The following is a 23,528-nucleotide window of genomic DNA, read 5'->3' on the forward strand; positions in this document are numbered from 1 at the left end:
AGATGTGTTGAATCCCCCAGGAGCTGGAGTTACAGTAAGCTGCCCGGTGCAGTACTGGAAACCAAACTTAGTTCTTCTGTAAGAGCAGTTTGTGCTCCTAACCTCTGAGCCATCTGCCAGCCCCTTTAACACCTCTTTAATATTATTGTTTAAATAATATTATTTAAACAATATTTATTTATATTTTATGTGCATTGGTGTTTTGTCTGCATGTATGTCTGTGTGAGGGCATTGGATCCCTGGAGTCACAGACAGTCGTGAGCTGCCATGTGGGTCCTGGGAATTGAACCCAGGTCCTTTGGAAGAACAGCAGTGCTCTTAACCACTGAGCCATCTCTGCAGCCCCTTAACACCAGTTTTATTGGGCAGTTTGGGGGGAATTTAGAGCAGGTGTTAGGGGAGCTTCCCCCAGAGCCTGTCTGGTGCCAGGCAACTCGGTAGGAGAGAGGAGGATGTTACCTGGCATAGGGTGTGTGTGGCGGGGGGGGGGGGGGGGGGGGGCCTCTGAGGAACTGATGAGAAATGCTGCCAGCCTAGAAAGATGAGGTGCTGCTGGGGGCAGTAAAGACAGACATTGTCCCCAGGTGGATGGGCACAGGGGCCCACAGCTGGATCTGCGACTTCTCAGAACATCACGGCTGCAAGGATGAATGCCCTAGCTGCCCTCCGTTCCCTGCCCGCCATCAACCCATCCCCCAAATGTGCAGGTGAGACAGTGTCCAGGGCTGGGGAGACGGCTCGGTGAGTGAAGGCGGCTGCCAACAAGCCTGATGACCTGAACTTGACCCCCCGGATCCACATGGTAAAAGGAAAGAACCTACTCCTGCAAGTTGTACTCTGAGCTCCCCACATGCGGTTCTCAACCTGTGGTTTGTGACCCCTTTGAGGTCAAATGGCCCTTTTGCAGGAGTTGCTGAAGTCCATTGGAAAATACAGATATTTATATTACCGTTCATTACAGTAGCAAATGACAGTTATGAAGTAGCAACGAAATAATTTCATGGTTGGGGGTCACCACAGCATGAGGAACTGTATTAATGGGTCACAGTATTAGGAAGGTTGAGAACCACTGGTCTACACAAACTGCAGAAATCATTGTGAATGCCTCTTTCAGAGAACTCAGGTTCAGTTCCCAGCACCCATGTTGTGTGGCACACTATCATCTGTAACTCCAGTTCCCTCTGGATTCCCACACTCACATGTACATACCCACACACTGACACACAATTAAAATACTTTTTTTTAAAAAGTCACTGTCTCCTTATAAGTAGCTTTCTCCTTTTGTTATATTCTGACCTTGGTCTATTGGATGTTTTGTGTTTTTGACGTGGTCTCACATAGCTCAGGCTGGCCTGGAACTCAGTATATAGCTGAGGATAACTTTGAACTCATGATCTTCCTACCTCTACCGAGAGTGCTGGAATCAGAAGTGTGTGCTATCAGGTCTGGCTTGGACTGTTTTTGTTTTGACACAGTTTACCCACTGACATCCATACATGAAGCAGTTCTCAGGCTCAGTAACCTAGAGGTGCCTGTCACTTTAAGGTGGTCTCTGCTTGAGGAGAGAAGGAAGCTACAGACAAGCTGGTTAGGTCCCTGGTGTGTCACAACAGGAGGGCCATGATGCTGAAACAGCAAGTGTGTAGGGGAGCCGCACAGGACCCCCTTTTTTTGTTCAGCTGGGGGTGGGCTGCAAAGCCACCTTTGACTAACACCATCCGGGAGAAGGCAGTATGTCCTGGAAGTCCTGAAGGGCTGGTCAGCTAGGACAGACGGATCCTGAGCCGCACACTGGAGTGGGTCACAAGGGCACCGTAGTGTCCCACCCAGGAACGCGTGTCTCTCCCATACTGCTCAAAAGACACATATCGGATGCCTTTGCCAAAGTCAGTGAAGACGTGAGAGACCTGTGGGGAAGGAGTGACAGGCTGAGGCTGGTGGGCCCCTCTTCCTCCATCTCAGCAGACTCTTGAGCACAGCAGCGAAAGAAAGGACTAGATGCTGAAGACTGGTGTCAGGGAGACCAGTGGGCATGCTCCAGGAGGGAGGCGGGTATGAACAGGTAGGAGGAGGTGAAAGTGACCAGGAAGAGGCTTCATGGAGGTGATACTGGAGGAGATGAGGAGGGCTGGGAGCCACATGAGGTTCTGGAGAAAGTGTTGCAGACGATCAACTGTCAGTGCAGAGACCGTGAGCTAAGAGAGCCTGCCGCAGACTGAGAGAAGTAGGAGGTGGGCTAGGTAGGTGGGAGCCCATGTGGGGCTCTGTGGGGCATAATGAGCCACAAACTTGGCACCCTCCCCCAGTGTCTTCACCCGTTTGTTACTGATGGATTGAGAGAGGTCCTATATAGCCCTGGCTAGTCTCAGACTCAGAGATCCACCTGCCTCTGCTTCTCAAGTGCTGGAACTAAAGGCCTGCACCACCACTTATTTATTTTGAGACAGGGTTTCAGGTAGCCCAGGCTGGCCTTGAACTCACTAAACCTGAAGAAGTCCTTGAACTCCTGATCCTCCTGCCTCCATGCGTGCTTTTGGGACTTAAGGCCAGTCACCCTCCCCGTGGCTTAATTTCTCAACCCTAGGATAGTAACAGGGCAAGGACTTTGGTTCATGCATTACAGCACCATAAACAGTACCTTGAACACAGTAGGTGCTCAATAAATGCTCTAATAAAATGATTAATCAGTAAGCCTGTTAGAGCAGGGTCGAGATGTACTGTAGTAAGGGATTGATAATTGGCTGTTGTTTTCAGACTCCATCAATGAACCGGGAAACCCAGCAAGGTGATTGTTGGGCGCAGGCCTTGGAGCTAGTGGGCAGTCGGGACTTACTTGTCGGCAGCTACGCTCAGTCCACTGAAGTACTGGGTTAGGTGAGGCCGAGAACTTGACCACTTCATTTTCATACTCATCCAGCAGGCGGACCCGAAGCCTGTAGACACAGCCGCAGTTCTCACGGGCGCCCCACCTGCCAGGTGGTAGTGCGTTTTCAGGTCCCTGCCACCCAGCCAGCTCTCCGGGTTGGGAGGAGGGAGGCTGAGGGCCGAGCTTTGCTGCAGCTGAACCAAGGTCCTATCCACTTGCACAGCATTTAGTGCGTTTGGGCACTTATGAGAAGATGGGCCCCAGTGGTGGGCCAGAGCCAAATCATGGGGGCGGAGCCAAGCCTGGGAAAAGGGCCTGGAAGACGGTGTTGCTACTCTGAGCGGGTGGAACTACAGTGCTCTAGGGAGGAGCCACGCCCAGGCAGGAAGAGTTGACCTGAAGAAGAAACCAGAGGCCAAGAGAAGAGACCAAATGTCTCCAGCTAGGGTTCTTAGGCCAGTGTTGCCAACTCGTCAGAAGCCTTGACTAGCCACAAGGTTTTAGGGCCGGCGCTGAGTAGAATGATAGCATGGAGCCAGTCCGTGGGCTCGTGTGCGCAACCCATGCCTGCCTGCTTGGGAAGAGGGTGGAAAGGAGTGCAGGAACCGGCCTGGGATGCAGCAGGGCTCCTCCCCTCCTAGTTCTGCAGCTGTATCTCCCAGGAAAGGGAGCCCAACCCTGTGGGCTGATGGGGCGAGACTGAGCTATCCCTCCAGCCCACTCCAGTTACCATCGCTGTGGCTCTGGGCGCCCCGCCAGTCTCCGCTCACCAGTCAGCTACGCAGATCTCAATCTGGGCACTGTCCAGAAGCTCCTGCCACATTCCTTCCATCACCAGGTCCACCAGCTGCCTCTTGAAGCACCATCTGGGAGGGAGATGCCGGGGCTGAGACACAGTCTAAAACCACTTCCTCCACGAAGTCTCTCCTGATCACCCTGCTTTTCAGGACAGGAAGGTGTGTGGTGGACGATGTGTCTCCCGTCACACTATCCCCTCCCCCATTTCCACCTTGCTCCGCCCCCAGGAGGCTGATCTTCATGCTAGTCTCCTTACCCCTGATGTTGGGGGGGACCAGGATATATATATAAATAGGTCCACGCACTAGACAACTGAGCAGGGAGTTCTGGGGCCTCCCAAGATTCTGGGGCCCAAAAGATAACACAGGAGCTTGTTAGTGGAACAAGCTGTGTCAGGACAAACTTAGGTATGCGTGAGAACTTCGGAAATGATAGAGGAAGTGGGCATGGTGGTGTGGGCCTGTACTGCCAGTACGTGGGAAGCGGAGCAGGAGGATCAGGAATTCAAGGCCAGCCTCACCTACACAGAGTTCAAAGTCAGCCTGGTCTATATGAATGAGACCTTGTCTCAGGAAAAAAAAAAAATCAGAAATTCTGGAGCCAGATTATCTGGGTTCAAATCCTAACTCTATTATTTATTTATTTAGTATTTATTTCTTTACTTGAGACAGGATCTCACTATGTGGATCTGACTGTCCTGGAACTTATGTAGACTAGGCTGGCCTCAAACTCACAGAGATCTGCCTGCCTCTGCCTTGGGAGTGCTGGGATAAAGGTGTGCGCCACTATTCCCAGCCCACCAATTGACTAGATATTAGCTCTCCTCTGTGCTTTAGTTTGTCATAATCTGGGAAAAGAAAAAAAACCCATGTTGATGGACTTAACAGACTATAACAGTGGGGCCATGGCTCAGTGGAAGAGTGCTTTGCCTATCATTCCTGGAGACCTGGATTTCATTCCTAGTATCACAAAGACCACCACCACCACAAACAAAACAATGACAAATCAGATGTGATGTGGTAGCACACGCTTGGAATCCCAGCATGCTGGAGGTCAGAGGTTCAAGGTTATCCTCTGCTACAAATCAAGTTAGAGGCCACTCTGGCCTACCTAAGACCCTATCTCCAAACCAGGGTTAGGGAGACGGCTCAGTCGGTAAAACGCTTGCCTCACATGAAGACCTGAATTCCATCCCCAACAGCCACATAAACCACCAGAGTGCCGTCACCAAGGGCTCTGACGCCCTCTTCTGGTCTCTTTGGCACCTGCACTCACAAGCACAGCACACCTCTCCACATATACACAGGAAGCAGGGAAGGGGAGAGCAACAGTAGGATTAGCAGCCTGAAGTAGGTCCCTCCCCCTCTTTGGACCCTCACTCTAGGCATCAGGGGCCACTCACTCAAAAGAAGTCACAAAGCAGGTCTGGGAAGGAGCGCCTGACACCACCGTCAAATTCTTTTCCACGGCCCAGCCGTTCCCTCCGTGCTCCACTTCCCAGCCTCTGAAGCCCTCTGTAGAAAACAACGTGGCAGAATATAAAGCATTCGTCTGCCCCTCGAGGGGTAGGGGCCTCGCAGTTTGCCCTGAGAATAAGCTCCCCACCCAGTACATTTCAAATCTGGGGCGTCTTACTAAACCCATCTTCCAAGTTCCTGTATCCTGGCCCCACCGGCCCGGCCACCCAACCAGCTTCTGCTTTCAGCTTTCAGCCCCACTGAGTCTCAGAGCCCCTGAGTCCAATCTTTCTGCGCACGCCTCCAGCCTTCTGCCTTGCCCCGCCCACCCGCTCAGGTTGGCGCACTCTGATACGCTTAGAGTTTTATGCAAACCCCGCCTTCCACCCGCGCCCAATCCGCTTTGTCTTAGCCCGCCCCAGGCCCCTCCCTCTAGGCCACGCCCTCCGACCGGGATTTCCTTCCCTAGCTGTCCTTCAGCCCCGCCCCCTGCCTGGGTCTCCTCGGCTTTAGGTCCCGCCTTCTAAGCGTTAGAACTCGCTCTCTAGGGGTAGGCCCCGCCCACCAGCCAGAAGGCCCCGCCTCCAGGTGTTAGGCCCTGCCCCCGGGGACCCACGCTCTCCGCAGGAGTTGAAGATGAGGTTGCGACCGAGCGGTGCGCGCAGACAGAATCGGGCCAGAGCGCACAGCGGGAACTCGTCTTGATGGTCATCGTCGGGGGGCCAGCGCTGGGCCAAGGCGTAGAGGGCTCTGCCCTCCGCACTGCGGTCGCGGGCCAGCTGCAGCAGCCACACGCTCGGGCCATCCACCACGTCGCGCCAGGCTCGGCACACGGGCCGGCAGCGCGTCACTAACGCGCGGGGAGGCACGTGGCTCAGCACCTGCACCAGCAGCTCCGGGGGCAGCGCGGCCAGAGTCACGCGCGGAGCTCCCGGCAGCTGCCGTCGCGAGGGTCGGGCTCCCATGTCCCGCCACCGGCGTCCTCTGGGTGCAGGGGGGTTGGCGGCTCGACCCCCCCCCGGGTCACGAACCGGGTTCAGGATGCCTGGCTGCAGACAAGATAGAGCAAATCCGTTTGCCTGGGGCCAAAGACAAAAAATCTAACCCAGTCCTAGCAGGGTGTGGTGGAACATACCTGTAATCACAGCACTTTGGAGGCAGAGGCAGGAGGATTGCCATGAATTCGAGGCCAGCCTGTCTCACATAGTGAAACCTGTTAAAAACAATAAAGCTCCATGAGGGAAAGGCCGTATCTGCCCAGACCCCACCTTGTGCAGTCCACTTGGGCCGTGGAATTCACTGTGTATTTCCAGCAAAGTCACTTTCTTCTGAACATCTTTTCTAGAATCCGGTTCTCCTCTTATGCTCCTTCCAAACCAGTAGTGTCCTTGCTCCTTGGAGCTGTGTCCAGGCCATTCGGCCTCTCCCTCCCGAAGTCCCCACCTGCAGATCTCAGTTAGGGGCAGCAGGTCCACTGCTCCTTTTTCTCCTTCACTGTCTGCTTCAGTGTCTCGGAGTTCCACGCGCCTTCCAGCCCACTGTGGTCTCCAATTGTGTCCCTACTGCCCTTCCACTGCCCCCACCCCCTCGCTCTTGACCTAGCTTCAACTCCACCGCTGATCTTAAGGGTCTCACATGCACTCTTGACCCTTTGGCTTTCGTGCCTAGTAATGTCTGAACTCCAACTCCGGGCCCCCTGTGTCTGCACCCACAGGAAACATAGTCTTCCTCGGCAGCCTCTCGTGAGGCTGACCCCTCACTCTTCCAGCTGCCCGGGAGTCAGATTCTCATGTTCACTAATCAGCTCCCTCTCTCTCCCTTCCTCCTTCCCTTTCTCTTCCCTGTGAAGCCCATACTGTTATCCTTTAAACCAGGACCCCTCTCCACCCCCCAAGTGTGAGCCATGGCCATACCATTTTTGTAAAGCTCCTCCATCTCGGCTAAACAGTGACAATTCCCAAAACTGAAGTTATATGGTCCCTAGAACCAGAGTGATTTGTTTCCCTAAATTCTTTTTGTTTGTTTTGTGGGTTTTTTGTTTGGTTTTGGTTGTTTTGTGATAGGATCTCACTATGTAGCCCTGGCTGGCCTGGAATTCCCCATGTGGACCAGACTGGCCTTGAACTCACAGAGATCAACTTGCATCTGCTGGGATCCAAGGTGTGTGCCACCATGCCTGGCTATTTTTCTAGATTTTTGACTTCCCTGCTCATTGACAACCCACTCCATCCCTGATGGCTGGCCGTGAGATAATTTTTCAGATCACCTGGTTATTTCTAACTGACTCTGACTGGTTAGCCATAGCAATGCTAACAGCAGATCAAAAGGGAAAACTTTTACTCCACTTACCCTGTTTTCTAACTGTTTAACTACTCCAGCCTGGAAATGTACTTGGAGCTACCTGTTTCTTGAACTAGAGACTCGGCTCCATAGGCCTTTTCTTGAATACAGCCTTCCTTTCTCTGTGCTTCTTGCAGACTCTCCTATCTCTGTTCACATCCCCAACTCCCAATGCGAGGTTGTAATTCCGGGCTCTGTGCACACTGGCCATCACTCCATCATTGGGCTGCACTTCGGCTCCCCACTGCTGAGTTCTAGGTGGTTGCTCTACAATTGATCCAGGCCACACCTGGCTCCTCTTTATAGTAAAAACTGCCCCGGAGCCACACTTCGCTGTGCATGCCTGTAATCCCAGAATGTAGGGGTTGGAAGCAGGACATTCTAAGTCCCAGATCAGCCTGAACTATGCAGTGAAAATCTCAAAAATCCAAGGGCTAAGAACAAAAGGTCCACATGCACTACTTCTGTGGTTTCTGCCTGCGATAGCTCTTGAATCTTTCCTTCTCCCTCCTTTCTTTTGCTTTTTTTTTTTTTTTTTTTTTTTTTTTTTGGTTTTTCGAGACAGGGTTTCTCTGTGTAGTTTTGGTGCCTGTCCTGGATCTCGCTCTGTAGACCAGGTTGACCTCGAACTCACAGAGATCCACCTGGCTCTGCCTCCCGAATGCTGGGATTAAAGGCGTGCGCCACCACCGCCCGGCTTCTTTTGCTTTTTTGAGACAGGGTTTCATGTAGTCCAGGCTAGTCTCAAACTTGCTATGTAGGTAAGGCTGACCTTGAACTCCTAATTGAGCAGCCTTCTCCTCCCACATGCTGGCATTACAGGTGTGTGTCACCATGCCCAGCTGGTGAACTTTTTCTAAGCACCCTGAAATGTCAAGGTCATCAATGACTGTCGTGATGCAAAGCTGCTAGTTACTACCCTGCTGGCCCCTGGGGACAGCTCACTGTTGTCACCCACCTCATAGGAACATCTCCTCCTTCTAGTCTTCTGCCTAGGTCCTTTGTTACCCCCTCTTGGCTTCTCTGATGGCCTGTCAGAGATGACCTTTGAACCTTAGTTCCCAGGGACTCTCAGCATCCTCTGGCTCTGTGCTTCCTTCCTCACACACAGTCAGGTAGGGGAGGCAGCTGGGTCAGGGGTTGCCCTGTGCGGCTCAGAACACTCCACAACTCCATGTTTTCAAGCTAAGGAAGGAATCCTCCCTGGAGGTCACAAGGTCCCACACTATCTGCTATGTCTTTTTGTTCTCATCTCCTCCCTCCCTCTGCCTTGCTACACAGGCCTCCACACCTCAGGGCCTTTGGTCTGGCTGTCCCCTCTACTAGAAGCATGATGCTTACATTTGTTTTTGTTGTTGTTGTTGTTGTTGTTGTTGTTCTTTGAGACAGGGTTTCTCGGTGTAGTTTTGGTGCCTGTCCTGGAACTCACTCTGTAGCCCAGGCTGACCTCGAACTCACAGAGATCCGCCTGCCTCTGCCTCCCAGTGCTGGGATTAAAGGTGTGCACAACTGCCACCCGGCGATGCTTACATTTGTCCTTCAGGTCTTTGCTCAAAAGTCTCCACATATCGTCTTATAATTTTAGGGCCTCATTACCAAACCTGACCCCTCCTCCCTTTTCCTTAACTTTTCTCTTTAAAAAAACTTTATTTTTCTTGCCAGTCGTGGTGGCACACACCTTTAATCCCAGTGCTCTGGAGGCAGAGGCAGACAGAGCTCTGTGATTTGAGCCAGCCTGGTCTACATAGTAAGTTCCAGGGCAACCAGGGCTACACTGAGAAACCCTGTCTCAAGAAGAGAAGGAGGAGGAAGAGGAAAGAAAGACAGACAAATGGGGCTGGACCGATGGAGCAGTGGTCAAGAGCACTTGCTGCTCTTGCAGAGGCCTGGTTGAATTCCCTAGCACTACGTGCTGGCTCACAACTGCTGTAACTCCAGTTTCAGGGGATCTGATGCCCTCTCCTAGCCTCTGAGGGCACCAGGCATGCACGTGGCACATAGGTATACATGCAGGCAAAACACTGACACAATAAGATAAATAAATGTTTAAAAAAAATACAAGTAGATAAAAATAAAAACGAAGGGTTGAGGTCATTCCAAAAAGGACTATGATGGTACTTCCTATCTAACACGTGGCTCCATAATTCTGCTAGTCATAAGGCATGACATTGCCAAGGGATTTTCCAGGTGGCCTTCTAAAAATGTCTCTACTCCTGCTCTGGAGTCCTAGAGTATTGCTAAGTGGTTAACTGGCTGGTGGAGTGGGCAGACTGAAGTTGATAGTCTTGGCTGCTGTCTGGAGTGTGAATCACCCACATCTCCACTGCCCAGGTGAGGTCCCCAAGCTGTGAGGCTGGGGAGGGCTTTACACAGTTTATAGACTTGAGCCAGTGCGAGCCTGCTCTACCACATCCCTGCCAGGGTCAGCTGCTGACATGTCAGCTGCTTTGAGGGCAGGGGGCTGGAGAGACCACAGGGAGGCGTGGCCTAGACAGGCCAGCTGTTCCAGCCCAGCTGTCTTAGTGTTCCCAACACAGGTACCCGTGAGGAAGCCCTCCGGTGACGCAGCCTCCTCTTCCATCTGATGGCAATTACATGAGACCCCTGAGTGTGGGCCGCTGCCTGAGCCCAGTTAGTTCCCAGAGCACTGAAAGAAAACAAAACCATTGTTCATGCAACCGTCCATCGTTGTTCTTCTGAGACAAGGCAACTACACTCTCCCACTCTGAATCCAAGGTCTCTCTCCTCTCTCGGGTGAGTGTGTCTCACTATGTAGCCATGGATGATCTGTACTCGCTCTGTAGACCAGGCTTCTCTTGAACTCACAGAGATCCGCCTGCCTCTGCCTTGGGAGTGCTGGGATCAAAGGTGTGCACCACCACACTTGTCTTTTTAAAAGTTATCTTTTTTTTTTTTTTAAATAAGTTACATTAATGTGTGGGGACTGGAGAGATGGATCAGCAGTTAAGAGCACTGGCTGCTTTTCCAGAGGTCATGAGTTCAATTCCCAGCACCCACATGGCAGCTCACAACTGTCTGTAACTACAAGATCTGACACACTCCCACAGACATGCATACAGGCAGAATACCAATGCACGTAAAAATAAATAAAATATTTAAAAAATCATTAAAAAATTACATTAGTGTGTGTGTTCCACTGCTGTATGTGGAGGCCAGAAGACAACTCTATGGTCAGTTCTCTTCTTCCACCATGTGGATCTCGGGGGACTGAACCAGGTCGTCATGAATGCTGCCAAGCACCCTTACCCACTGCGTTTTCTCACCAGCCCTCCAGTTTTCTAGTATTTGGTGGTAGTTTTTATTTTTGCGGATGTTGTTATACAGGGGCTTACTCTAGTGCAAGCTGGCCTAGAATATGCGGTGGTCCTCCCGCCCCGGCCCTGCCGGGATTACAGCAGTAAACTACTGTAGTACCTGTCAATTACCTATTTACTGAATCGAAGTTGGGCCCTTCAGTACTTTCTCCTCTGAGCGCTGCCACGGGTCTCCAGTAGGGGGCGGAGGAGGAGCGTGGCAGACGGCAGGGTTGGCCTCCAGCTTTCGGGCTTCTCGGTGGCATGGGCCTGCAAGCTGCCATGTCTCCGTCTCCGGCATCAGGATTCCCCAGCACCGGGCTCCTGCCGCCACCTCACCCCAGACACTTCCCGTACGCGGTGTGTCTGTCATCCTACAGGACGTGCACTTCTGGCAAATTCCATCCAGCCTGGGGCTGCTGTCTGTTTATTCTCTTTTCATTTAAGATTTTATTTTATTTTATTTATTTATTTATTTTTTTTTTGGTTTTTCGAGACAGGGTTTCTCTGTGTAGCTTTGTGCCTTTCCTGGGACTCACTTGGTAGTCCAGGCTGGCCTCGAACTCACAGAGATCCACCTGGCTCTGCCTCCCGAGTGCTGGGATTAAAGGCGTGCGCCACCACCGCCCGGCTAAGATTTTATTTTTAACGTTTGTTTATTTAGTGCATGTTGTGTGTGTGTGGATGAACTTGTGTCACGGCACACATGTGGCAGTCAGAGAGCTGTTTGTAAGAGTCAGTTCTGTCCTGCTGAGTGGTTTCTGAGGACGAATTCAGGCTGTCAGGCTTGGTGGCAGGCGCCCCTCCCCCACCCCAGGTATCTCAGTGCCCGCCCCCCTTTTTGGCGTTTTTGAAACAGGGTTCAGACAGTCAAAGCTGAGGTCATCTCTGAAGTGATGGGATTACAGCTGTGTGACACCACACTCAATTCTGTGCACACTCATTCTTCTCTCCCTCCCTCCTTCCTCTTTCTTCCTTTCTTCCCCCATGTCTGAGTAATGATCTCCTTATGTTGCTCAGGCTAGCCTTGAACTACTGTGCTTAAATTATCCTCTTGACTCAATCTCCCAGGTGGCTGAGATTACAGACATGCACTCAGGCACACACAAATAAAATAAATATTAAAAAATACAAAATTTTCAAAAATTATTTTATGTTTATAAATGTTTTGCCTGCATGAATATAATAACTGTACCACTTTCATGCCTGGTGCCTGAGGAAGTTAGAGAGGGCACTGGATCCCCTAGAACTGGAGTTAAGGATGATTATGAAGCACGATGTGGGTGCTGGGAATTGAACCCAGGTTCTAGACAAGAGCAGTAAGTGCTATTAACTACCAAGCCATCTTTCCAGTTACCAAAATGATGTTTTAATTGTGTGTGTGCATGTGTAAGCAGAGGACAGCTTACAGGAGCTGGTTCTCTCTTTCTGCCTCATGGGCTCTAGGGATCGAACTAAGGTCCCCACACTTGGTGGCAAGCACCTTTACACACTGAGCCATTAAAAACAAAACAAAAGCCAGGCAGTGGTGACGCACGCCTTTAATCCCAGCACTCAGGGAGGCAGAGCTAGGCAGATCTCTGTGAGTTTAAGGCTAGCCTGGTCTACAGAGCGAGATCCAGGACAGGCACCAGAACTACACAGAGAAACCCTGTCTCGATAAAAACAAAACAAAACAACAACAACAAACAGCATTTCTCTATGTAGTCCTGTCCTGTCCTGGAACTCACTCTGTAGACAAGGCTGGCCTCGAACTCACAGAGATCTGCCTAGCTCTGCCTCCTGAGTGCTAGGCATATGCCACCACTGCCTGGCCGCTGTTACATTTAATAGCTGAGTCATCAACACTCGTGTTTCCAGTGACTATGTGGTTCCAGGATCCTGGTTAGTCTCTGATTGACATGTCTATCACATATTCCCAAACCTGGCTTCCTCCTTCAGGACAGCTCCTCCAGGACTCATCCACATTGCTGGATGCATCCGTCAGTGCCGAGTAATATACCAGTGACCAAATGAACCGAAATCTGTTGATCCACTCACCATGATGGAGACTTACTTGAGCTGTTTCCCACGTGGAGCTGTTAGGAATGGAGCTGATATGAGTGTTCATGTATGAAGGTCTGTGTGCACATAGGTTGCATTTCTCTTGAATAAATACCTAGGAATGGAATTATTGGGTCACAGGGTAAGTATGCATTTCACTGCACAATAAAATGATTAAGGGGCCTGGAGAGATGACTCAGTGACTAAGAGCACTAGCTGCTCTTTCAGAGGATCTGGGTTCAATTTCCATCACCCATGTGGCAATTCACAACCATCTGTAACTCCATTTCCAGGGGATCTGATACTCTTTTCTGGCCTATACAGGTGGTGCATGTACACACATGAAACTAAACACCCATACACTTAAAACTAACGTTAATTAAACTTAAACAAACATTAATTAAAAAAGTAAACTCTGAGCCAGGTGTGGTGGAGCCTGCCTTTTATCCCAGAACTGGGGAGGCAGAGGCAGGCAGATCTCTTTGAGTTTGAGACCAACCTGGTCTAACAAAGAGAGTTCCAGGACAGCTAGGGCTGTTACACAGAGAAACTCTGTCTCAAAAAAAAACAAAATAAATCAATACACAAACAGTGTGTGTGTGTGTGTGTGTGTGTGTCTGTCTGTCTGTGTGTGTCTGTGTCTATGTCTGTGTGTGTGTGCCTACCAGTGAGGGGCTGGGTCATGACTTGGTGGTAAGGCACCTGCCTAGAATCCCCCAGTGAGGGGCTGGGGTGTGGCTCAGTGGTAGAACCCCTGCCTAGAATCCCCCAGTGAGGGGTGGGGGTGTGGCTCAGTGGTTGAGTACTAGCCCAGCATGCCCACAGCGGTGGATTCATAAACAGCACCAGAAAGAAAGAAAGAAAGAAAGAAAGAAAGAAAGAAAGAAAGAAAGAAAGAAAGAAAGAAAGAAAGAAAGAAGAAAGAAAGAAAAGGAGAGATCAAAGCTATTAGTGATAAAAGAAAGATTAAGATGGCTGTAAATTTATTTACAAGGGCCACAAAATGAAGGGAAGGAGAGATAAGGAAATTTAATCAGTTAACAGCTGCAAGCCAAACCAACAGAAAAGTATTCTGTATTAAAAAATTATTTGTTTGTTTGTTTATTTATTATGTGAGTGTGCATGCTGTGGTGCAGGTGTGGGGGTTGTATGATAACTGTGGCAGTCCTTCTCTCCCTGTGGATTGTGGGTTCTGGGGATCTCACTTAACCCTTTACCTGCTGAGCCGTTTCTCTAACTCTGTTCTAAATTCTGGGTTTTTTTTGGGGGGGGGGAGGGGCGCGGGTTCAAGACAGGGTTTCTCTGTGTAGCCCCGGCTGTCCTGGAACTCACTCTGTGGACCAGACTGGCCTCCAACTCAGAGATCCACCTGCCTCTGCTTCCGGAGTGCCAGGATTAAAGGTGTGCACCAGGAAATAACACTTTTTAAAAATATATTTTTATTTTATGTGTATGGGTGTCCCTGCATGTATGTCTGGACACCATGTGAATTCAGTGCCCTTGGAGGCCAAAAGAGGGTGTCGTACCCGCAGGACTGGGATTACAGCTGGTTGTGAGCCACCATGTAGGAGCTGGAAGTTGAACCCAGGTCCTCTGGAAGAGTAGCCAGTGCTCTAACAGCCTTCTCCAGCCCTAAGGAACCTTTAGAAAACGCAGCCTTGCAGAAAGAAGAGCCTCACTGTGGGTGGGCTGCGAGATTTTACAGCTTTTCCCACTTCCTGTGCTCTCTGTTTCCTGTGTGTGGATGAAATGTGACCAGTTTCCTGCCTTTGTCAACCCCACCTTCCCACCACCCCCACCCCCACCCCCACCCCCACCCCCACCCACCCCGGTCACTATGTCTTGCCTGCCATCATGGCACATCTCTCCCTCTGGCACCCTGAGCTAAAATACACCCTCCCTTCCTTCAGTTGCTCTTAGTCATGGTGTTTATCGAAACCACAGAAAAGTAACTAATGCACCCCCGAAATCAATCAATCAATCAATAGAATGTAAAAAAGAAAAAATTTAAAAGGATGAATTTAGATCATTTTCTTACTGTCCGCTCATACTCACAATTACTTATCTAGACATTTAATTCAAAACATAAAACTAGAGGTGGACATGGCGGCCCACACCTACAATCCCAACAGTCTAGAGGCAAGAGGAGGGTGCATTCAAGGTCATCCTTGGTTATATAGTTAGTTAGAGGCCAGCCTGTTTCATAAGTAAATAAATAGACTTTAAAAATAAAGACTGTCTGGCTCCAGGAGGCGTGTGTTGGAGACCGTGGGTACCTAACACCCGCTGATCCTAACAGCTGTGGACAGAGCAAATGTGCTCGGGGCGGTTGACAAATGGCTCGCTGCGGCTGTGAATGTCTCACTATGATTATGGCCAGTGCCTGAATGTGGGCTCCCTATGGCAGCCTTGATGCTGGACAAGAGGAATGTGGGCGGGGCTGACACAGAGGGCGTGTCTTACAGTCCCACTGAGTCTCTGGCTGAACTCAGAAAATGCTCAGTTCAAAAAAAGATCTAGATTACCAAGTGACCAAGTGTGACTCTGTCTAAAAAAGAAAGGGAGGGAGGGAGGGAGGGAGGGAGGGAAGACGGGGGCAGGAGGGGCGGGGGGGGGGCGGCTACGGGGGTTGACAGAGTGCTCGCCTAGCAGTCACAAAGCTTCTGGAATCGATCCCCAGCATTTCATAAAGCAGATACGTCACTGCCACCTATAACCCTAGCGCTCAGAACTAGGAGGGTCAGAAGTTCAAGGTCATCCTTGGCTACATAGCCAATGCGAAGCCTGGGCTGCCGGAGATCAAGTTCTAACAGCAACAAAAGGAAAAAAGCTGTATTTAGAAACAAGGTGGAGCTGAGGCTGCAGCTCAGGGTTTGCCTCCCATGCATGCCCGAGACCCCTTGTTTAACCTGCAGCCTGGCAGAGAGAGAGGGGGAGAGAGAGAGAGATCTCAGAGAGGGCCCGTAGTAGTTAAGAAAATTTCTTTGGGGCTGGAGCAATGGCTCAGCGGTTAAGAGCACTGGCTGCTCTTCCAGAGGCCCCGGGTCCAATTCCCAGAATTTACACAGCCCCTCACAACTGTCTGTAACTCCAGTTCTAGGGGATCTGACACCTTCACATGCAAGTAAAATACCAATGCACATAAAATAAAAATAAATAAATTCAGAAAAATATTTCTTCATTAAGAGGAGCCATGTAGTCGGGCGGTGGTGGTGCACGCCTTTAATCCCAGCACTCGAGAGGCAGAGCCAGGCGGATCTCTGTGAGTTCGAGGCCAGCCTGGGCTACCAAGTGAGTTCCAGGAAAGGCGCAAAGCTACACAGAGAAACCCTGTCTCGAAAAACCAAAAAAAAAAAAAAAAGAGGAGCCATGTTCCACACACACACACACACAGGTCCTGGTGCATGGGTGACTCCAGAGTGATTGCCTGTACAACACACACACACAAACACACACACACACACACACACACACACACACGTCCTCATGCAGTGTGGCGCCATGTCCAGAGAACACAGTGACTGTCCTTTACCAAATCCTGCTGACGGCACATCTACTTTACTCCAGGTTTCTGGGAAGGGTTTGGGAACTCACTCAGAGCCCCACAGGAGGGAGATGCTGTTCTCCACCAAGGGAAACTGAGGTTTTGGAAGGCAGAAGACATGCTTAAGTTCCCTCAAGCAGTGAACTACAGAGCGAGGGCAGAGCACAAAACCACGGGAAGCTCACAGGTCCAGTGGATGGGTTTTCTTTTACTTCTCTTTCTTTTCATTTTGAGACAGGGTCTTTCAATAGTCCGAGCCCTTCCGAATTCACTCTGTAGACCAGGCTGGCCTCAAACAGATCCACCTGCCTCTGCCTCCCAAGCACTGGGATTGAAATCGTGTGCCACCAAGTCTGGCTCTGTTTTCATTTTGAGACAAGATCTTTTTTTTTTTTTTTTTAAGATTTATTTATTTATTATGTATACAGTGTTCTGCCTGCATGCCAGAAGAGGGCGCCAGATCTCATTACAGATGGTTGTGAGCCACCATGTGGTTGCTGGGAATTGAACTCATGATCTCTGGAAGAACAGCCTGTGCTCTTAACCGCTGAGCCATCTCTCCAGCCCTTGAGACAAGATCTTACGTGTAGCCCAGGCTGACCTTGAACTCATGACCCCCCCCTGCCCTAACCTCCAAGTGCCAAGATCACAGGCATGCATCACACCTGGTCTCAGATCTGATGTGTTTTGATGGAGGATTCTAAAATCAAGGCAGCAGGTATTTGGCAGGCATTGTAAAAGGCCATCACAAAAAACAGAATGGGGGGGAGGTTGATCAGTTAAAATCCAGTTTCATCTGGTTTCCTTCTGCAGGATAGAGGACTTCTGTTTTTCTTTTTTCTTTTGTTTGTTTGTTTTTCTCTGTGTAGCCCTGGCTATAATGGAATTCGCTCTATAGACCAGGCGGGCCTCGAACTCAGAGATCCACCTGCCTCTGCCTCCCCAGTGCTGGGATTAAAGGTGGGCACCACCACCAGTGAGAGAGAACTTCTTCAACGCTGACTCAGGTTGACCTGTTTCAGGAATTTGTCCTTTAGCGGCTTCCCCAATGTTTTCATTTGCTTATGTGGCCTCTGGCATGAATAGCTACAGACGCCTCCCATTACATCACTTAATAGCTTAGATGTGAAACCTGGTGCTCAAGACTCCAGGGTCTGTGCCACTGGACCAGTTCCACATTGTTTTATATCTAATCTTGCTTCGTTCTTCCCTATTTAAAAATACACTGGTGTGGGCTGGAAAGATGGCTCAGCGGTTAAGAGCACAGGCTGCTCTTCCTGAGGACCCTGGTTCAATTCCCAGCACCCACATGGCAGCTCACAACTGTCCTGGAACTCAAGTTCCAAGGGACATTCACACCAACACACATAAAATAAAGTTAACTAAATTATTTAAAAAAGGGGCTGGAGAGATGGCTCAGAGGTTAAGAGCACTGGCTGCTCCTCCAAAGGTTCTGAGTTCAATTCCCAGCAACCACATGGTGGCTCACAACCATCTGCAATGAGATCTGGTGCCCTCTTCTGGCCTGCAGGGATGTGTGCAGGCAGAACACTGTATACATAATAAATAAATAAATCTTAAAAAAAAATTATTTAAAAAAATACATTGGTGTGGTGTGGTGTGTGTGTGTGTGTGTGTGTGTGTGTGTGTGTGTGTGCTCGTGCTTGTGTGCACACAAGCTTCCTTTCTACTATGTGGGGCCCAGGGATTGAACCCAGGTCACCTGGTTTGGCAATGAAGAACTATCTTGCCTGCGTCTTAGGCCTAAGAGCCCACCTTATAGTAAAGACAAACTAGGTTCGTTCCTGTTTATGATTAAACCTCTGTTTTGCAAAGATTGGGCTATGCTCCACCTTAACTACAAATGGTTCTGCACTCCTGCTCCAGGAATGGCAATCATATCTTTGTTTCAAAAGGTTGTTTATAACCATCTTGAAACCATACTCTTGTTTGAACAGGTTATATGACCCCCATGACTACCTGTTGCTATGACTACCTTGTTCTGACTATGACACCTTGTTCTGACTATGTCTGTCTTGTCCTGACTATGACTGCCTTGTCATGACTATGACTGTTTTGTCCTGACTATGACTGCCTTGTCATGACTATGACTGTCTTGTCCTGACTATGACGGCCTTGTCCTGACTATGACTGTTTTGTTCTGACTATGACTGTCTTGTCATGACTATGACACCTTGTCATGACTATGACTGCCTTGTCCTGACTATGACTGCCTTGTTCTGACTATGACTGTCTTGTCATGACTATGATACCTTGTCATGACTATGATTGTCTTGTCCTGACTATGACTGCCTTGTCATGACTATGACTGCCTGTTGTCATGACTGTGACTGCCTGTTGTCATGACTATGACTGTCTTGTCATGACTATGACTGCCTGTTGTCATGACTATGACTGCCTGTTGTCATGACTATGACTGTCTTGTCATGACTATGACTGCCTTGTCATGACTATGAGTGCCTTGTCATGACTATGACTGTCTTGTCCTGACTATGACACCTTGTCATGACTATGACTGCCTGTTGTCATGACTATGACTGCCTGTTGTCATGACTATGACTGTCTTGTCATGACTATGACTGCCTTGTCCTGACTATGACTGTCTTGTTTTGCCCACCTTGCCACCATGTCTTTGTTTCAAGAGGCCATTAGGACTAACTTGTTTGTCCTGCTCTGGTAACTCCAACTATTTTGTCCACCAAATCCTCCCTTTGGAAACCCCCTATCCCTGAGTTATAAAAGCCTTGTCGTCTTCACATCCAGTGCTGACCTCTCAAACCCTGCCTTATTGAGAGGCAGCCCCTGTACACGAATAAGAAAAGATTGCTTTAGCCGGGCCGTGGTGGCAAACGCTTTAATCCCAGCACTCAGGAGGCAGAGGTAGGTGGATTTCTGAGTTTGAGGCCAGCCTGGTCTATAGTGAGTTCCAGAACAGCCAAGGAAGGCTACACAGGGAAACCTTATCTGGAAAAAAAAACAAAAAAAGCTTGCTTTAATTAAATTGGCCATGATAATTTGGGTTGGTATTCTTTCTGCTCCCATTTTTGGGATTAACAGCAGCAAGCATCATTACCCACTGAACTATTTATTACCCAACCCTCTTCCAAAATTTTAAAGCATACTCATATAGAAAAGTTGAGCTGAGCATGGTGACATGCTGTTCTAGTAAATATGTCCTCTTTATTTATTTTTATTGTGTTGAGGTTTGAACCTAGGTTCTCCCTGATGCAAGGCTAGCACTCTACTACCGAGCCACGCCCCCCCCACCCCTCACTGGGAGATTCTAGGCAGGTGCTCTACTTCGGATCCATTCTTCCAGTCCAGAAATGCAATTTTATTTATTTATTTATTTTTATTTTATGTGCATTGCTGTTTTGTCTACATGTATGTCTGTGTGAGGATGTCAGGTCCCCTAGAAGTGGAGCTACAGACAGTTGTGAGCTGCCATGTAGGTGCTGGGAATTGAACCCGGGTCCCCTGGAAGAGCAGTCAGTGCTCTTAACCACTGAGGCATCTCTCCAGCCCCCAGAAATACAATTTTTAAAAATTAGTAAAGTAGCCGGGCAGTGGTGGCGCACGCCTTTAATCCCAGCACTCGGGAGGCAGAGCCAGGTGAATCTCTGTGAGTTCGAGGCCAGCCTGAACTACCAAGTGAGTTCCAGGAAAGGCGCAAAGCTACACAGAGAAACCCTGTCTCGAAAAACCAAAAAAAAAAAAAAAAAATTAGTAAAGTAGCCAGACGATGGTGGCGCAGGCCTTTAATCCCAGCACTCGGGAGGCAGAGGCAGGCGGATCTCAGTGAGTTCGAGGCCAGCCTGGACTACAGAGTGAGTTCCAGGAAAGGCGCAAAGCTACACAGAGAAACCCTGTCTCGAAAAACCAAAAAAAAATATTTGTTAGTGGGACGGGAGAGTCGCCTTGGTGCTGATGAGTTCTTGTGGCCTCTGCAGAGGGCACTAGTTCAGTTCCTCGCTCCCACATTCAGCTGCCCACAAGTGCCTACAACTCCAGTTTCTGGACATCTGGTGCCCCTTTTAGTTCTTCATGAGCACCTGCATGGGTGTGCACTCCCCCAACACACATCCACATACATAAAAATAAAATATATCCCATCCACTTGAGACAGGGTTTCTTTGTGTAGCCCTGCTCTCCTGAAACCCACTTTGTAGGCCAGACTGACCTGGAACCCTGTCTCTGCCTCCCAAGTGCTGGGATTAAAGGCATGCATCACCTCACCTAGCTAATAAAAGAAATCTTAAAGAGATCTGAGAGTAAGCCTGGTATGGCAGTTTATACCTGTAATCTCAGCACCCAGGAGACTGAGGCAGGAGGATTTCAGTATATTAAGATCTTGGAGCCGCCTTTAATCCCAGCACTCGGGAGGCAGAGGCAGGCGGATCTCTGTGAGTTCGAGGTCAGCCTGGTCTACAGAGTGAGTTCCAGGAAAGGCGCAAAGCTACACAGAGAAACCCTGTCTCGAAAAACCAAAAAAAAAAAAAAAAAAGACCATGGTGGGGGTACATAGTAAGTTTTATGGGCTAACGGATGAGACCATATCTCAAAAAAACAAAACCCAAAACAAACAAAAAATATTTCTAATTAGCTACCCAAGAAATACAACGCAGAATAAGGTTAAAAAAAAAAAAAAGGCACACTGATCACAAATGAATTGTGCGTGCACACGCGCACGTGTGTGTCTCTGTGTGTGTGTGTGAGAGAGGGGGGGGGGTCTGGAAGTCCTGGTGAAGCTCCTTTCTCATGCTCTCCACTGCTTTTGTTTTGGAGCTCATGGATCGGGCTAGCTTGCAAAGCTGTTAAGGTCCAGAGCCCTCCTTTCCCAGGCTTCCTAGTGCTGGGATTACAGGTGTGCTCAGCTTGCTCTGGCTTTTTCTGTGGCTGCTGGGCATCTGAAGAAACTCAGGTCCCCGGGTTCGCCAGGCAAATGCTTTATGGGTTCAGCCATCTCCCTAGATGCACAAATTAGCCGTATTTTAAAAAATAGCTTAGTTGCAATTTAACTGGCTGCCTAGGAGGTGGGTGCTCCCTTGAAGAACACTTTGTCTTCATACAAACTCTTTCTGTCCTTCCAATTGGTTTTTTTGTTGCTTTTTCTCATGGGATATTTAGACAACTTATCTTAGTTAGGTTTTCTATAGCTAGGATGAAACGCTATGACCAAAAGCAATTTGGGGAGGAAAGGGTTTCTTTTTAGCTTACAGTTTATAGGCCTTCATCCAGGTAAGTCAAGACAGGAACCTGGAGGCAGGAGCTGATGCAGAGGCCATAGAGGGGTGCTGCTTACTGGCTTGCTCAGCCTGTTTTCTTATAGAACCCAGAACCACCAGCCCAGGGATGGCACCACCCACAGTGGGATGGGTGCTCTCCCAACAATCACTAATTAAGAAAATGCACTACGGGCCAGACTGGTAGGGGCATTTTTCAGTTGTGGTACCCTCTTCCCAAATTACATTAGCCTGTGTCAATGTGACAAAACTAATCAGCACAAAATCATTGCTTAAAGTCAGATTTGTGATAGTTTAGGTTTTCAATGTAGGGAGTTGAATAAACTGGGGGGGGGGGGGGGGTGAAAGCCCGACCATTGCAAAAGTAACTCCGCAGAACAGATTTTGAATTGGGAGGAGCAGCCACAGCTGAAAGGCACCATGTAGCTAAATCAGGAAACATTTTTGAGACTGAATCACAGATTCTGAGAAGGGGCCGCCAGCTGGAATGATCCAGACTCCTCTCAGGGCTGCTATGAGAACACCGTTGGTCTGGTCTGGGAGGGATTTTGTTGTTGTTGTTGTTGTTGTTGGATATTTTGGGATGGCATGGGCAGAGCTGCAAGAGCGGGTGTTGAAAGATCCGTTTCTTTTTTAATTTAAATAAAAAAACAGGTGTTATGGTTGCGTATGTGTTTGATGTGTATGTGTGTTGGGGTGTGGAGGTCAGAGGACATGTGGGAGTCGGTTCTCTCCTCTTCAGTTCTGAGTCTTGAGGGTCATCATCAGGATTGGTACCGGGCACTTTTATCTGCGTAACCACCTTCAGCCAGTAGACCCATTTCCATAAAAACAGAGCATGTACTAAACTTGGGAATGAAGCCCATTACTTTGTATGCTGCTTCTTCTCTTTTTTCTGTTTTGTTTGTTTGTTTTTGTGTTTTGGAGATAGGGTTTCTCTGTGTAGCCCTGAATGTCCTGGATCTCACTCCGTAGACCAGGCTGGCCTTGAACTCACAGAGATCCTCCCGGTGTATGCTATTCCAAAAATATGAAAAGTCCAGTGGCGGTGGTGGCGCACGCCTTCAATCCCAGCACTAGAGAGACAGAGGCAAATGGATCTCTGTGAGTTCAAGGCCAGCTTGGTCTACAGAGTGAGTTCCAGGACATCCAGGGCTACACAGAGAAACCATGTCTAAAAAAAAAAAAAAAAACAAAAAACCTAAAAATGACGACAAAAGAAAAAGAAAAACTAAAGACACAAAGTAAAGTCTTTCCATTGCGGCTTGTAGCTTTGTCACTTGCACGCGTACAGCAGAGTGTAAGCGAGCCCTGTAAGCCAGAGAGTCAGCCCAGGGAAGAAGGGACTCCAGGAGACCCCGCCCCCGGCATGGCGCCAGGGGAAGACTCCTCCATCCTCCGGATTGCCCCAGCTGCGGTGTGGCCGTGACCCTTTGGTCCCAATCTCAGTCCCTACCTGTCCCTGCGCTCACCTGGCGGCCTGCTCCGAGGTGGCGGAGGAGATCCAGTCCCCGCCTGGCGCTAGGAGCAGTCGAAGAGTTGGTTTCCCGCGGTCCAGGGGGCCCCGGGCCCCGGGATCCTGGCCGACCGTCTTCTCCCGCGCTCGGGATCCCCGGCAGGATGGGGCACACCGGGCAAGGTTCCAGTTCCAGGGAGCCCTGGCCAGGGCCGCCGAGCCACGTCCCTCCCGTCCCTCACGTGGCTCCCACCCTCCTGCTGCACACCCCGGGCACCTCCCCTGCTCCCCGCCCCCGCCCCACTCCGGCCTCCCCAGCCAGCCTTTCCTAACAGGGAGGCCAGGGTACGTCCTCCCGTCGCTAGGAAACGGCTCAGCTGTGGCTCTGACCTCCGCCGGATTTGAAACCCGAGGATGAAAGCCAAGCCAGGCTCGTCTCCTGTTGG

The 23,528-nt window shown here is 49.7% G+C and overlaps 1 protein-coding gene across 1 annotated transcript; it reads right to left on the bottom strand.

The window, feature by feature from the left end:
* Window positions 1-919: 919 nt before the first annotated feature.
* Fbxo17 (F-box protein 17) lies at window positions 920-23,318 on the bottom strand. Its single transcript, XM_059253393.1, has 7 exons — window positions 23,099-23,318; window positions 12,832-12,933; window positions 5,738-6,170; window positions 5,067-5,178; window positions 3,637-3,732; window positions 2,834-2,969; window positions 920-1,907 (listed from the first exon to the last, which is right to left on the bottom strand). Exons 2-7 carry the CDS (start codon window positions 12,883-12,885, stop codon window positions 1,764-1,766), a joined length of 975 nt encoding a protein of 324 aa, XP_059109376.1. The 5' UTR covers window positions 12,886-12,933; window positions 23,099-23,318; the 3' UTR covers window positions 920-1,763.
* Between the last annotated feature and the right edge of the window lie 210 nt (window positions 23,319-23,528).

The sequence above is a fragment of the Peromyscus eremicus genome, chromosome 1 (genome assembly GCF_949786415.1).
Source record: "Peromyscus eremicus chromosome 1, PerEre_H2_v1, whole genome shotgun sequence".
NCBI lineage: Eukaryota > Metazoa > Chordata > Mammalia > Rodentia > Cricetidae > Peromyscus > Peromyscus eremicus.

What these genes read in the sequence shown, in the direction of transcription:
- Fbxo17 (XM_059253393.1), bottom strand. Translation starts at nt 12,885, where the DNA reads ATGAACACTCATATCAGCTCCATTCCTAACAGCTCCACGTGGGAAACA. An exon ending in CCACGTGGGAAACAGCTCAA is followed by an intron (nt 6,171 to 12,831) that starts GTAAGTCTCCAT and finishes TCTTGTCTGCAG; the next exon opens with CCAGGCATCCTGAACCCGGT. An exon ending in CTTCAACTCCTGCGGAGAGC is followed by an intron (nt 5,179 to 5,737) that starts GTGGGTCCCCGG and finishes TGTTTTCTACAG; the next exon opens with AGGGCTTCAGAGGCTGGGAA.